Source organism: Heptranchias perlo, chromosome 8, assembly GCF_035084215.1.
Source record: "Heptranchias perlo isolate sHepPer1 chromosome 8, sHepPer1.hap1, whole genome shotgun sequence".
NCBI lineage: Eukaryota > Metazoa > Chordata > Chondrichthyes > Hexanchiformes > Hexanchidae > Heptranchias > Heptranchias perlo.
This window is the reverse complement of record NC_090332.1, coordinates 32,569,192-32,583,257: the sequence shown is the minus strand read 5'-3', so window position 1 is coordinate 32,583,257 and position 14,066 is coordinate 32,569,192. Positions and strand designations below refer to the sequence as shown.

Below are 14,066 nucleotides of genomic sequence, written 5' to 3'. Positions count from 1 at the left end.
TCAAACCCCACAAAATATCTCTTTAGGATGACCTAATGTCTATAATATCCCATCACTAGAATGTGGAATGATGACCACAGAGATGTAGAAAGGCAGCAATAAAAAGGAAATCGTATTATTCAAGCCACCAACAGCTGCAAAATATTACAACATGGTGCTAGTCAACAGTTTTTATGCAGCAGACGTCATTAGCAGGTCTATTGCTGTTATGTTGACACCATGCACTTTGTGTGTATAAGTGTACAAGATAATGAATGTGCACAATTGCTGATTGCAAAAAGAAATTTCTCCTGAGTAGAGGGAAAATCTTTGAAGAAAAACATGCAATGAGTTTTTTTTTAAAACTACTCAAAAATCAGATCACCAGAGTAGAATGCGTAGGCAAGTCAGTGTAAACAGGAAATCATATTTGTTGAAAAGAAACACAGCACAGATCAAAAGTCAAATACAGAGCAGAGGCAGTGAGGTGCAAGAAAAGCCCTACTCAAAATTTGGGAGCACAGTTGATTTGATATAGAAAATTGGCATTTTGAGTTGGAATAATATTTGCATTTATGCTCCCTCCATTCCCTGCTCAAAATCCTCCAGTCAGGCTTTTACCCTGCCTGAATACCAAGCCTGCACTAGTCAGTCACAACCGACATTTTGAGTAACAATGGATGTGGTTCGCTGATCCTTCTCAACCTCTCCAATGTCTTCAACATAGTCGACCACACCATCCTCCACAAACAACTTTCTTCCACACTCCACCTCTGTGGTATTGCTCTCTCATGAGTTTGCTCTTAACTGTTATATCGTAGGCATTATAGCTCCTCCAAAGGCTTCTTTTGTTGTGCCCAACTTGTTGTGATCCTCCTCTTCATGATTTATATGCTACCCCTTGGTGACATCATCCAAAAGCACGGGACCAGCTTCCAGATGCACACCAACTCGCAAACCAACCCTGCCTCTTTCAATGACCCAAAGCTACTATCTAAGGTCTACTGCTCTACAAATGACCATCCAAAATTAAGACTGAGACGAGCCTAAACGTCCTCCAGCTAATTGGCTGGATAATAGTGTCAATTTTGTGGACATGCATTGCTAAACACCTTGTTATTGCAACGGAGGCTCCCTCCACTTTTGGTGGTTGTTCCTTCAAGCACCATGACCCTGAACTCTGGAACTCTCTCTCCTAGCACCTCTGCCTCATCACTTTCCTCCCTGTTTTCAAAAAGCCTTCTTTTCAACCATGCTTTTGTCCCTTCGCCCCCAACCGCTCTTCCCCGCATCCCTCTTCCTTACTCTGACCACCACCTTGTGAGGCACTTTGAGATGGTTCTTTACAAGTGAGGAGAATATAGAAATGCAAGTTGTTGCTGTTGAATGTAGAAGAGTTTAACAGTCTTGTTTACAGGCAAAAAAAATACAACTGTAATTCTGTAGTTTAAACAAAATAAAGGCCTACAGATCTGGTAATTTTTTTATAATGCAAAGTAAATAAAATCATTCCTCTATGAACAAATGAGTAAAAAAGCAGAAGGGAGAGCATTATATACCAAAAAACATTGGGGATCTGGGGTGCAGAGTGTTGCGTGGAGCAGTTTTGTCATTTCATGGACTCCCAGGCCGCTTGTAACTTTTGCGGCATGGATCAGACCATGTTTCATATATATATTGAATGCGAGAGGTTGCAGCCCCTGTTCCATTATTTGAAGAGGCTGCTCCTCAATTTCTGGCTCCACTTCAGTCCGACACTCCTGATCTTTGGCCACCCAGTGCGAAGTGGGGCAGGAAAGTCGGAGGACCTTCTTGTGGGTCTGTTCCTGGGCCTGGCCAAGGTGGCCATCCATAGGTAAAGGATGGACGCGGCCTGGTTGAGGGGGGGGGTCGCTCTAGCGGACTGCCTCTCTTCCGCAGTATTGTCCGCACCTGGGTGGCCCTGGAGAAGGAGCATGTGGTGTGTGCCGGTACGCTTGAGGCCTTCCGTGACTGTGGGCACCGCAAGGACTGAAGTGTTTTGTGGATACCAGGAATAATATTATAATTTAGTTCAGAGTTTCCTTTTGTTTTGTTCAAAGTTATTAAAGAAAAAGGACTCCAACATTTCTGATGAACATATTCACCTGTGTGTCTGTGCACAAAGTTTCTCTCCCAACTCTTTCACTCAAATGCTCCCACCTTAGAAGCAGAAACCATTCACATGAATATGTTGCTGTTGGAAAATTTACCGTGTTATCACCTTGCAAAAACAACTCCATTTATAATGTGATTCATTACATCCGATAAACATTCAGCTAACATTTTATCAGCAATTCGGAAAAAATCTGCTGTGCAATTCCAAGATTTTCTTTACTTGTGAAAAACACAGTTATGCCTTAACTCCATGCCCTCCCATTTTATTATTTACCAGCTTCACATATTAGGTTCGCCTACCTCACGCAGCTCCAACCGCTGAGCCACGGCCTCCAGGCATTCCTGTCCTGTGCTCTCCACGGAAAGCGTGCACTCGATGACATTGTTATCCAGCAATCGGATGCGTGTCACAAAGCAGTTCTTGCTCAGGACATTGTACCGTCTGGTCCTTCGTAGCTTCAGCCTAAAAGGCATGGCTCACTAGCCTTGGAAGCTGCCTCTCTCAGAATGGAATCCTTCAAACAGTTTGCCGGTTGTCTCACAGCTCCTTTTCTGCTAAGGGTGAAAACAGCTGCCCCTTTCCCGGTGACATTTAAGTATTTGAGCCTTCCTGTGAACAATGAGATTGGGATTAGTCAGAACCACTTTGGAAAGAAAAACCTTGACAGTTTGTACCAATGTTTTGAACAGAAAATTAAAGCTAGAGGCACAGTTCACTCAAACATCTGGTAGGTTTATCTTAATAGACAGCAATTAGATGCTTGCTATGGAAATGGACAATTCCTTGGTAACAGGTGTAAAAAGTAACAATATTTTTCATAAGATAATTTATTAACAAATATCACTCATCAATGTTTTCAGGAAAGGTCATCAATTCCTGAGGGTATGTTATGTAAGCATTTCAATTTGCTTGAACTATGTACAATAGTGTTGTATTGAATGATACACAGACAGAAGGAATCTAAGGGCACTTTAGCGCTGTCAAGATTTTTTGTCACACCCCAACCTCCCATAATTTAGTACAAATTGGCAATATCAATCCGAGAAGTCATGAAAAGGCAGCCATTGAGAGAAATAAAAATCACTAATATTGTAGTATGTACATTAATTACTGAGGTTGGGGTTAAGACGTAATCTTGGGGCAGAGCAAAGGAAGCTATGCGTCTAGCTGTGCAATACCAAACCTAGACAGGTTCAATATTGATACTAACACTGCGTGTCTAAAGTAGAAGTGTTCCATTCCCCAGCCGACCTCCTTCACCTTGATGATCACAAAAATATATTAGTATATCATAAAGCTATGAAGTCACTTTACAAACCACTCTTGCAGACTTTGGGAAGTTTTTTCAATCCCTTGATAGTTTTGTAATGTACTGTTGAGTATTTATTCTATTTGGGACAGATTAGCTTGAGTAAATGATTTACCAGAAATTCTTTTTCATATCTAAAACGCCTAATAGCTATTGAAGTTAGTTGTGAGGAGGATGCAAAGAGGCTTCAAGGCAATTTAGACAAGTTGAGTGAGTGGGCAAATACATAGCAGATGCAGTATAATGTGGATAAATGTGAAGTTATCCACTTCAGAAGGAAAAACAGAAAGGCAGAGTATTATTTAAATGGTGATAGATTGGGGAATGTTGATGCACAAAGGGACCTGAGTGTCCTTGTACACCAGTCACTGAAAGCAAACATGCAGATGCAGTAAGCAGTAAGGAAGGCAAGAGGATTTGAGTATAGGAGCAAGGATGTCTTACTGTGGTTATACAGGGCCTTGATGAGACCACACCTGGAGTATTGTGTGCAGTTTTGCTCTCCTTATCTAAAAAAGGATGTACTTGCCATAGAGGGAGTGCAGCGAAGGTTCACCAGACTGATCCCTGGGATGGCAGGACTGTCATATGAGGAGAGATTGGGTAGACTCAGCCTGTATTCACTCGAGTTTAGAAGAATGAGAGGGGATCTCATTGAAACATACAAAATTCTGACAGGGCTAGACAGACTGGATGTTTCCCCTGGCTGGGGGGTCCAGAATGAGGGGTCACAGTCTCAGGATAGGGGTAGGACATTTAGAACTGAGATGAGGAGAAATTTCTTCACTCAGAGGGTCGTGAACCTGTGGAATTCTCTACCACAGAAGGCTGCGGAGGCTAAGTCACTGAATATATTTAAGGAGCTAGATAGATTTCTAGCCACAAAAGGCATCAAGCGGTATGGGAGAGAGCGGGAATATCTAGCTGGTTTACTGTAGATTAACAATGAGCAGGTTAGCTCTTGCAAAGAGGTGGATAGGAGCATGGAAAGTAAAACTACACGTAAACAAAAACTTATCTGCCTTCTTTTAGCCACAAAATGAACACTGGTCCTCTAGATCAAGACTAGCACCACATTTATCAATGTCTAAGCTAAAGCGGGAGTGTGACTGGACCGATGGACCAGTAAATATGTTCCAACAGCAATCAAAGCCTGCTCACTACCCCCACATGCAGGAAGATGCCTGTTCAGTGTTCTTATAAATCACTTCAAGGAAAGTATGAAAGGAACATTCTATTTAAATTGGTAGAATGTCATAGGACCAGTCACTTATCAGCTTCTTGTCTGGAGGCTTTCATTTTGATCTCCATTCATTGTTGTGTACTCAACAAAACACTAGAAGCAGGTGGCTAAACTTAAAGCAGACTCAACATCTAAAAATAAACTGTTTGGAAACATAACCCTATTTGATCAAAAATGCCTTTGTTGTGGACTTAATGAAACATTTTTCCTTATTTTATTGCAATCTGAAAAATGTTTATATTTTTATAATGTTCACATGAAGAGGGACACAATATAATTATCATAGATGTTCCAAATGACAAATTATCAGTGTATCATGGTATCAGTGCTTCCCTAGCTACAGTCAAGATTGCAGACAAGTCAGTCAGTGGACTTGGTTCCTACAAACTCTACATTGAGAAAGCAAACAGTCCTGCCAGCCCTTCATCTCCCCAATCTCACCATATACCCAACTTTCCTAGGCAGAATCATTGCAGTGTGGGACCAGGTTTATTTGACATATTGGTAGCAATGCACAATAAAGACAAAAAAACTTACGTTGATATGTTTTAATGTTATGTGATACTGTTAATTCATTACCTTAAATTGTTCTCACAACTACAACAAGTGACAGAATTGTAACTACCAATGCTTTACCTAGATGTTAAACAGTTCACAATCCTCTATCCAGATAAAACCTAAATTTAAAAAAAACAGTAGAATCTACAAGCTGCTGGTTGCTTTTCAACAATTTCAGAGGGCACAGTAAAAAATAAAATCATACAACTCAACTGCTTCAAATTTTTCTGAAGATTTTTCTTTTTTCCCCTATAGACAGCTGACTACACACCAGTAATAATGTTGAAAATAAATATAAAATTGTCTATTATGCCTTTGCATTCCTTCATTACTTCTTAATCAAAGGTTTCAGACTCTCTGAAAAGCCTGGGGTTCGAGTTGATATTCTTCCCATATCCATCACTCTGTTAGCTGAAAAGAGTTACAGTTACACCTATGCCTGCAATTCCCACCGTACCACAATCTGAGCACATGCAATGCACAGAATGTCCCAGGATGCATTGGTATGATTCTGTCAGGCAATAACTCAAAGCACATCATTCCTTGGGCTAGGATTGTAATTTATGCATTTATCAACATCCTGAAAACTTTATCTCCTCTATTCCAACCATCCCACAAAGCCATGGAAATATAATTTCCAGCAAGATTCATAACAACAAATCCTTTAGTCAACATAGTGCTGTCAATGCCCTATTTAAGGAACATTTTACCCTCCTCCCTCATAGAAATTTAAACATCTTCAGAAGAAAGATTTTTTTTAAAAAAACACAGCTTTATAGTCTTATCATCCCAATTAAACACTGCAAAATTCTCCCTTTAAAAATTCTGATCAACAGAATGCCCATTGGCTGGCATGTACCATGTAACTGTACATTCCAAAATGAGCTCTAATGAGAACATGCACACACTATATAATGATCACATTTAATTAGGACATGACACAACACATACTTTGGCTTAAACTGAGGTCCATTTTGCTGAGGTGCTCCAGAATTCTATCAGCACAGCAAGAAAAGACTTTTTATTCGCTGCTGTCAGACATATTTTGATCTTTAACATTTTACATTTGTTTGTCTAAGATCCATTCAAATATGAGGCAAGGTTTGGTTTTTACATGCCCAGAACAGGTTTTCTTTTTCATTGCCGTTGGCAGATTGGACACCTAGGAATTTCAAACTTGGAACCAAGCACTTTGCACTGCATTATGCACAACTGTGCTGTCAGTTTTGAGAGCTGAAACTCCACAAGCACAAGCATCTGCACTGATAATTAATACTTAATTGGAGAATATATGACCTGTCCAATAAGACCAGGATAAAGAAGAAAGGAGGATACCAAGATACCAGACAGGTTCGTCAAGGAGTTAGGGAAGGCAAAAGAAAGAAAGAAAATATTTAACTTGTCTGTGTTCTTTATCACTGACCAGGACAGATGGACAGAAAATCATTTAAAATCTCACCAAAAAGATAGTAGCCCCGATTTTAACCTGGAGCGGGAATTAAGCAGGAGGGGCGAGTGGCAAACCCCTGACGTCGCCAATGTGAGGCCCGGGCAATTTTAACTTCCAGGCCTCATTTAAGATTGATGGGTTCCCCACCAGATCGCATCAGGAAACGGACAGCCCACCCATCTTACTGCGTAATTTCAGGCGAGTCGCCTGAGGCCTTTTTAAAGTGGTAATGCACCACTTAAAATGAGGCTGCATTCCCTGATGCAAGATTTCTTTGCAACAGTGAAGAGAGAATTCTGTAGGCAGTAATGAGTCACTAGGTTTTCTGATGCCTCCCTGGAGGTCCTGGTGGAGGAGGTCAGGGCAAGGAAGATACCCAGGATGTATCAAGATATTTAAGATAGAAAAGAGGGGGGAGATAATTGATAAACTAGTTAAACTTAGAGAGGATAAAATCTCTGGTTCGGATGGATTTCATTCACGCATACTAAAAGAAGCTAGGGCAGAGATAGTAGAGGCACTATTATATATTTATAAAAATTTATTAGAATTTTTTGCCAGAGGATTGGAGGACAGTTACTGTTATTCCTATGTTTAAAAAAGAAGAAAGAGCAAGTCCAGGGAAATAGACCAGTTAGCTTAACATTGATGGTAGGAAAGGTAATGGAATCTTTACTCAAAGATATAATAGAAAAACATTTAGAAACCGAAAATATAATAAAGGATAGTCCACACGAATTTCAAAAGGGAAGGTTATGATTGACCAACCTTATTGAATTTTTTGAGGAAGTAACAAAGAATAAACAAGAGTAACGTAGTGGATGTAATATACATGGATTTTCAAATGGCCTTTGATAAGGTACCGCATGCTAGACTGATGGCTAAGGTCAGAGCATCTGGAGTCAGGGGACAAGTAGCAGAATGGATAGCAAGCTGACTACAAAACAGAAAGCAGAGAGTAGGGGTTAAAGGTAGTTACTCAGGCTGGCGGAAAGTGGGAAGTGGTGTTCCACAAGGATCGACGCTGGGGCCATTGTTGTTCACCATTTACATAAATGATTTGGAATCGGGAATTGGAAGTACAATTTCAAAATTTGTGGATGGCACCAAATTGGGGAGTATAGTTAATACTGAGGAAGACTGACAAAATACAAGAAGACGCTAATAAACTTGCAGAATGGGCATGTAAATGGCAAATAAATTTCAAGATAGATAAATGTGAGGTGGTGCATTTTGGTTGGAGGAATAAGGAGGCCACATACTCCTTGGAAAATAAGAGTCTAAATGATGTGGAGGAGCAAAGCGATCTAGGGGTACACATTCACAAATCATTAAAAGTAGCAACACAAGTTAACAAGGTCATGAAAAATGCAAACAAAGCACTGGGTTAATTCTCGCCTTTAAACAGCCACCCAACCTCAAACAGACCATCGTTCGCAGCAAACTACCTAGCTTTCAAGAGAACAGCGTCCACGACGCCACACAACCCTGCCACGGTAACCTCTGCAAGACATGCCAGATCATCGACACAGATACCACCATCACACGAGATGACACCACCCACCAGGTGCATGGTTCATACTCCTGTGACTCGGCCAACGTTGTCTACCTCATACGTTGCAGGAAAGGATGCCCCAGAGCATGGTACATTGGCGAGACCATGCAGACGCTGCGACAACGGATGAACGGACACCGCGCAACAATCGCCAAACAGGAGGGTTCCCTCCCAGTCGGGGAACACTTCAGCAGTCATGGACATTCATCCACCGACCTTCGGGTAAGCGTACTCCAAGGCGGCCTTCGAGACACACGACAACGCAAAATCGTCGAGCAGAAATTGATAGCCAAGTTCCGCACCCATGAGGACGGCCTCAACCGGGATCTTGGGTTCATGTCACGCTACACGTTACCCCACCAGCGAACAAATGTTATCTGTTTTTAATATAATGGGTCATTTGCTGGCTCTCTCTGCCTTCCGGATGTTTCTGCCTCTCTCTGTGTTTTTTTTCTCTGTTTTTTTTCCCTGTTTGTTTTTTTGTTGAATGTGTATTCGGGGGTTCTGCAGGTGACACCTCTCTGTCTGAACACGGTGATTGCCTTGGCAACGGGCAGTTGCAGGGGCAGTCTGTAAACACCATGTATTGTTCAATATGTATAAATGCGTAGGCTTCAAGGAGCTCTTGAAACATTTGCCTGAGGAAGGAGAAAATCTCCGAAAGCTTGTGAATTTAAAATAAAATTGCTGGACTATAACTTGGTGTTGTAAAATTGTTTACAATTGTCAACCCCAGTCCATCACCGGCATCTCCACATCTTAATTTCTAGAGGAATAGAATTGAAAAGCAGGGACGTTATGTTAAACTTGTATAGAACCATGGTTAGACCACACTTGAAGTGCCGTCCACAGGTCTGGTCTCCATATTACAAAAAGGATATGGAGGCACTAGGGGAAGGTGCAAAAAAAATTTACAAGGATGATACCAGAACTGAGAGATTATAACTATCAGGAAAGACTGAATAGGCTGTAGCTCTTTTCTCTAGAAAAGAGAAGGCTGAGAGGTGACCTAAGAGAGGTCATTAAATTTATGAAGGGGTTTCATTGGGCAGACATAGAGAAGATGTTTCCACTTGTGGGGAGTCCAAAACTAGAGGTCATAAATATAAGACAATCACTAATGAATCCAATAGGGAATTCAAGAGAAACTTCTTTACCCAGAGAGTGATTAGAATATGGAACTTGCCACCACATGGAGTAGTTGAGGCAAATAACATAGATGCCTTTAAGGGGAAGCTAGATAAGGGCATATGGGAGAAAAGAAGGATATGCAGCTATGGTTAGATGAAGTAGGGTGGGAGGAGATTCTTGTGGAGCATAAACACCGGCACAAAACAGTTGGGCCCAATTGCGTGTTTATGTGGTGTAAATTCTATGCAATTCTATATATTTCTAGCAGGCCTGGACAGAGGTGGCTAAGAGGGTCAATACCAGTAGTATGACCCCTAGGACCTGGTTTCAATGTAGACAGAGGTTCAGTGACCTCACAAGAGCTGTAAGGATGATTACAGCTCTTCATCTTTCCATCTCCCTTATTACCCCTACCGATATTTCTTTCACCCCCTCCCCCGCACTCCCAAAACTTCCTTCTCTTCCATCACATCCTTCACTATCCAATCACACATGCATATTCACTTCTTCCTTTGCTGTCTTCACAGCACATATCAACAGCATTTTCTTCTCATATCCTGGCACTTCCACAACCACCAACTTCTCCCAGGACTCCTTCCTCACCACATTCCACACACTTGGCTTTTCAATCATTGCCTCCCCATCCTTACTCCATCTTGCTTCTTCTCCAGCTCTCAGCAGATGCATGATATGCCTTACACCTCTCCACTTTGGCTAGGTTTTGCTAGCGGGTTGGACACTGAGCAGGACTTCCGCTACCTTGTGTTAAAATTGCTTCAGGGCCAAAATGACATCAAAGGACCCCAATTTGCATATATTCATGAGGTCCCTGCCTGCCTCAAGCAGGACCCTCGGCCGACTAAAAAAAACTGCAGTTAAAATGGCAGTTGTCGGGAAAGCCGCGAGAATGAAACGGTAAGTACTCTGAAGAGATTATCAGTGTCTAGTGCATTATGAGCCTTTCCTCAGCAGCCAGTATCTCAGTTGTTCCAGAGCTTGAGTCAGTCTTTAAAAAAAATCTCCTTTAGCCAACAACAGCTTTAAACAGGGCTGCCTCTTCTCATACAATGGCCCAGATTTTACTGCGATGGCACATCTGACCTTGAACAGCATTAGTTAGACCACTGAGCGTCCCTGTCCTCCGGTGGCGAATTTACATCAACATTTGCTACAGAACTCATTACAATACGCCGCAGCAAGGTTTGCGGTCAATTCCGATTTTGATCACGTGCACAGTATCGCAATATTCACCCACTTTTTATCTTGGTTTATAAAAGCACATGTTTGACCTATGAAGTTACCACAAATTTCTTAGTCAGGTTATTTATTTTGATTTCTAAAGTTCTGGAAATATATTTCCTGGGTGTAATATGGACAGCACCTGCGACTGCAGGTACCTGAGCTAATTGAAAGCTTCTGCATTGTAATTGTTTTCAGATGTTGGTGGGCAAATTCATTTCAAAGCACGTGCTGTTTTGCTGGGGAAATATATTAAAAACTCAACATAAGATCTGTAGGCAGAATTTTTTAATGATTAATTTCTCAGATATTGCTGCCTTTAAATTCAGAGCAGCAGCTTGATCTCTAATAGTCGCCTCAACTCTTCAAATAGATCAATATTCTAAATTAGTGATTAATGCTGTTAAGGAACCAGATATAAACATTAAATGGCTATCAAAAATTCAATTCCATCCAAGAAACATTCCAGCCAGCTTTTATGTCCAAAAGCTAATTATTTTGCATTAGCTAAATAAATCGGCAAAGCTCAGTAAAAAGACACCTATGGTTAAGAGGATTTGAACTTGGAGCAATAAATCGCACCGCTGCCAGGTCACCGTTCTGGTTCAATCTAAGTGGCAGTGGCGATCAAAGCAGCTAGTAATCCAGTTCCTGGACTAAGAGGCATGGATCAATAATCCAGAGAATGTGGGTTCAGATCCCACCTTGGCAAATTAAGAATTTGAATTCAGTTGAAAAAAATTCTGGAAATGAAAAGCTGGTATCAGTAAAAGCTATTGGAATTGATAGGGTAGATTGAGAGAAACTTTTTTCGCTGGTGGGGGAGTCGAGGCCTTAAAATCAGAGCCAAGCCATTCAGGAGATACCTCGGTGGGTCCTAGTCCGCAGTTAGTTGGGTTGGCACCTGGTTAGTTACCACACGTGTGAGCACGAGCAGACACTGGTGGCAGGGGCAGCTGCAGAGAGTCCGCGTCATTGGGAGCACTCTTCTCCAGGATCTGCTCAGCTGGACGCAGATGCTGAACCCTGGGGGCCACCCGTTAAAAGGAGAATGATCAAGGAGCAGCAGCATATTTGCAAGGTACTGGAACAGGTGCCACGCACACTCTCCACAAGGGGCTGAATGGCATACTCCTGTTCCTATGTTTCCTTACCCGGTCTGGCTTATATGTGAGACTCCAGTCCCACACCAACGTGGTTGATTCTTAACCGCCCTCTGAAGCCACTCAGTTGTCAGGGTAACTAGGGATGGGCAATAAATGCCGGCCTTGCCAGTGAGGCCCACATCCTGAGAATGAATTTTTTTTTAAATCCAGCAATTTGGACATTGATCTTATAGAGGGGCGGAGCTATGAAAATCAAATTCTCATCGTTTCAGCGAGGTTCACAGGGATTGCCAGAGGATTCCAGGAAATTTTGGCGTGGTACAAATAATGGCCTGAGTCACTCATGCTATAATTTCTTGGAATATCTGTGCCGTAGTAAAGGCATACGCAGTAGATGCGTCATTACTACGGCAGAAGTTTTCAGCAAATTCTGGGCCAATATATCTTATAAAACAGAAGCTCCACACCATCAAATAGGATTTTCAACATAGCTTCAGTCATAATTCTTAAATTCCTAAACAAATACAATTGGAATCTCTCAATAGAACTTGATAGTGCATGTCATTTTAGTACTTATTGCCTTACAGTCTTTCTAGTAGGAATCCTTTTGATTAAGCCAAGGAAGTTCTAGTTGATTCCCTGCCACTTTCACAGAGACCTTACATTTTAGTAGGAATTTGTGAAAGTGAATATATGTAAAAGTGTATGCAACTGTAATCTATATGATTCCTTCTATTCAAAATATGTTTGTTACAGTGACAGTACTTCAACTCCTATCTGTTGCACAAAGCATTTATGCAAAGTTACTTCAAAAGAAATTCTGCTCATATACACAACATAAATCAGAAGTGAAATGGGCGCTATGCCAAATAAATCAACAATTCAGTTCATGCACTGGGACCTCACATGATGTAGCAGATCAGAAATGTTAGTGAACCTGATGCCAAGACTGTAGCAAACAATGTCAATACCTTCTTAGGGGTGTGGACTGGCAGCCTCCCGACTTGTGAACGACTGCCTGAACCATGCAATCATGTTATTCCACAGCAGGAAGATCCTCACCAAGCTGCAGCAAAGCCAGTTGCTTAAAACCTTAATAGCAGCAATGTGGCTATTTCAGAAAGGCACAGTCCAACCAAATAATGCCACTGCTCGCTTTTTTTCCCTTGGCTAATCGTAGTTTAACCTCTGCTTGTTACTGTATTTCTTTGTGATGAGCAGTTTTACAATTTCTCTTTCCTAGGGGGAAAAACAATCCCGTTTCAGATATCATGTCTGTTCTTGTTATACGTTCTGTTAATGGAATGCTGCTCTGGTTACAATCCAGCATTCCATTTAAGGCAAAACAAACAAAACAGCAACTGAAGGTAATGTGCAATCCTGAACCAGGCAATTTAGAAAAGCAACCTGTGAGACTAAATGCAAACAGTCGGAGAGATATTTGTGTTGCGTGCACTGCAGCATTCAGCATTTTTCTCTCACATGACACCACAACAAGCATGAACACTCTTTAAACCAGATACTCTAGTCATCCGGGGGGAGCAGCATTTTCAGAAAGTTTATGCAAGACGGAAGGCATTTCAATTTCCCCTTCCTCCCAATGTATTTCACAAGTTACATTCTGCAAAAGTTATCCCACACCCCAGTGAACATTCATCACAAATTATTTTTCCGCTAAAAGGTATGAAGTTATATTTTCTCTGCAATGACACTGAAATGTTACCATCACAATACGACACTTGACACTTTAAAGTAGTGGCACATAAAAATACAATTGTATCCATCTCTCCCTCTCTTTTTCGCTATATCAATAATGCTACTGGTTTTCGGCTGCTTTTATTCGACAGGGAATGGAAGCAAGAAAATCTTTTTCACGTAATTGGTAAAGTACCATTAATGCAATTGATTTCTCTGCAGCACCACATCTCTCAAAACTGGTGTCATTACGACCATGTTGGTGATGGTTTCATGGAGTACTTCAGATATTTTGAAGGGATGGGAGATAACACAAAGTCCTCTTCTCCAATGATGCATTCTCTTTATGGAAAAGGGGGAGCAAAGAATAATCCCTTTATGCTGTGTAGCCAACCCTTTCCAGCCAGTCAATACTGGTGATGAAACTTTCAAATTTAAAATTTGCCATGTTATATAGGGCCCAGAAAAAAAGGTCCCCTCCAATTTCTTCTCCTACTCTCTAGAGGATACTGACTCCTATAACATAATTCCAGAAACATCAGCTGCCCTGCAGTAACTCCTGCAAGTGGCTATTCTTCATCCTCGTGTGTAATTTCCATTATTCCATGAAAATTCTCCTTTATTGAGTCCAAGCCCAGGGAGTGGTTTAGAAATGTTGGTGCTC

General features: G+C 41.4%; 1 protein-coding gene across 1 annotated transcript in view; it reads right to left on the bottom strand.

Moving 5' to 3' along the window:
- The window catches only part of LOC137324524 (tyrosine-protein phosphatase non-receptor type 14-like), a 260,760-nt gene that overhangs the window by 175,568 nt on the left and 71,126 nt on the right, over nucleotides 1-14,066 (bottom strand). Inside the window, exon 3 of the mRNA XM_067988918.1 lies at nucleotides 2,416-2,725. Coding sequence (XP_067845019.1) covers nucleotides 2,416-2,589 — 174 coding nt within the window. The 5' untranslated portion in view covers nucleotides 2,590-2,725. The remainder of the gene's footprint in view (nucleotides 1-2,415; nucleotides 2,726-14,066) is intronic.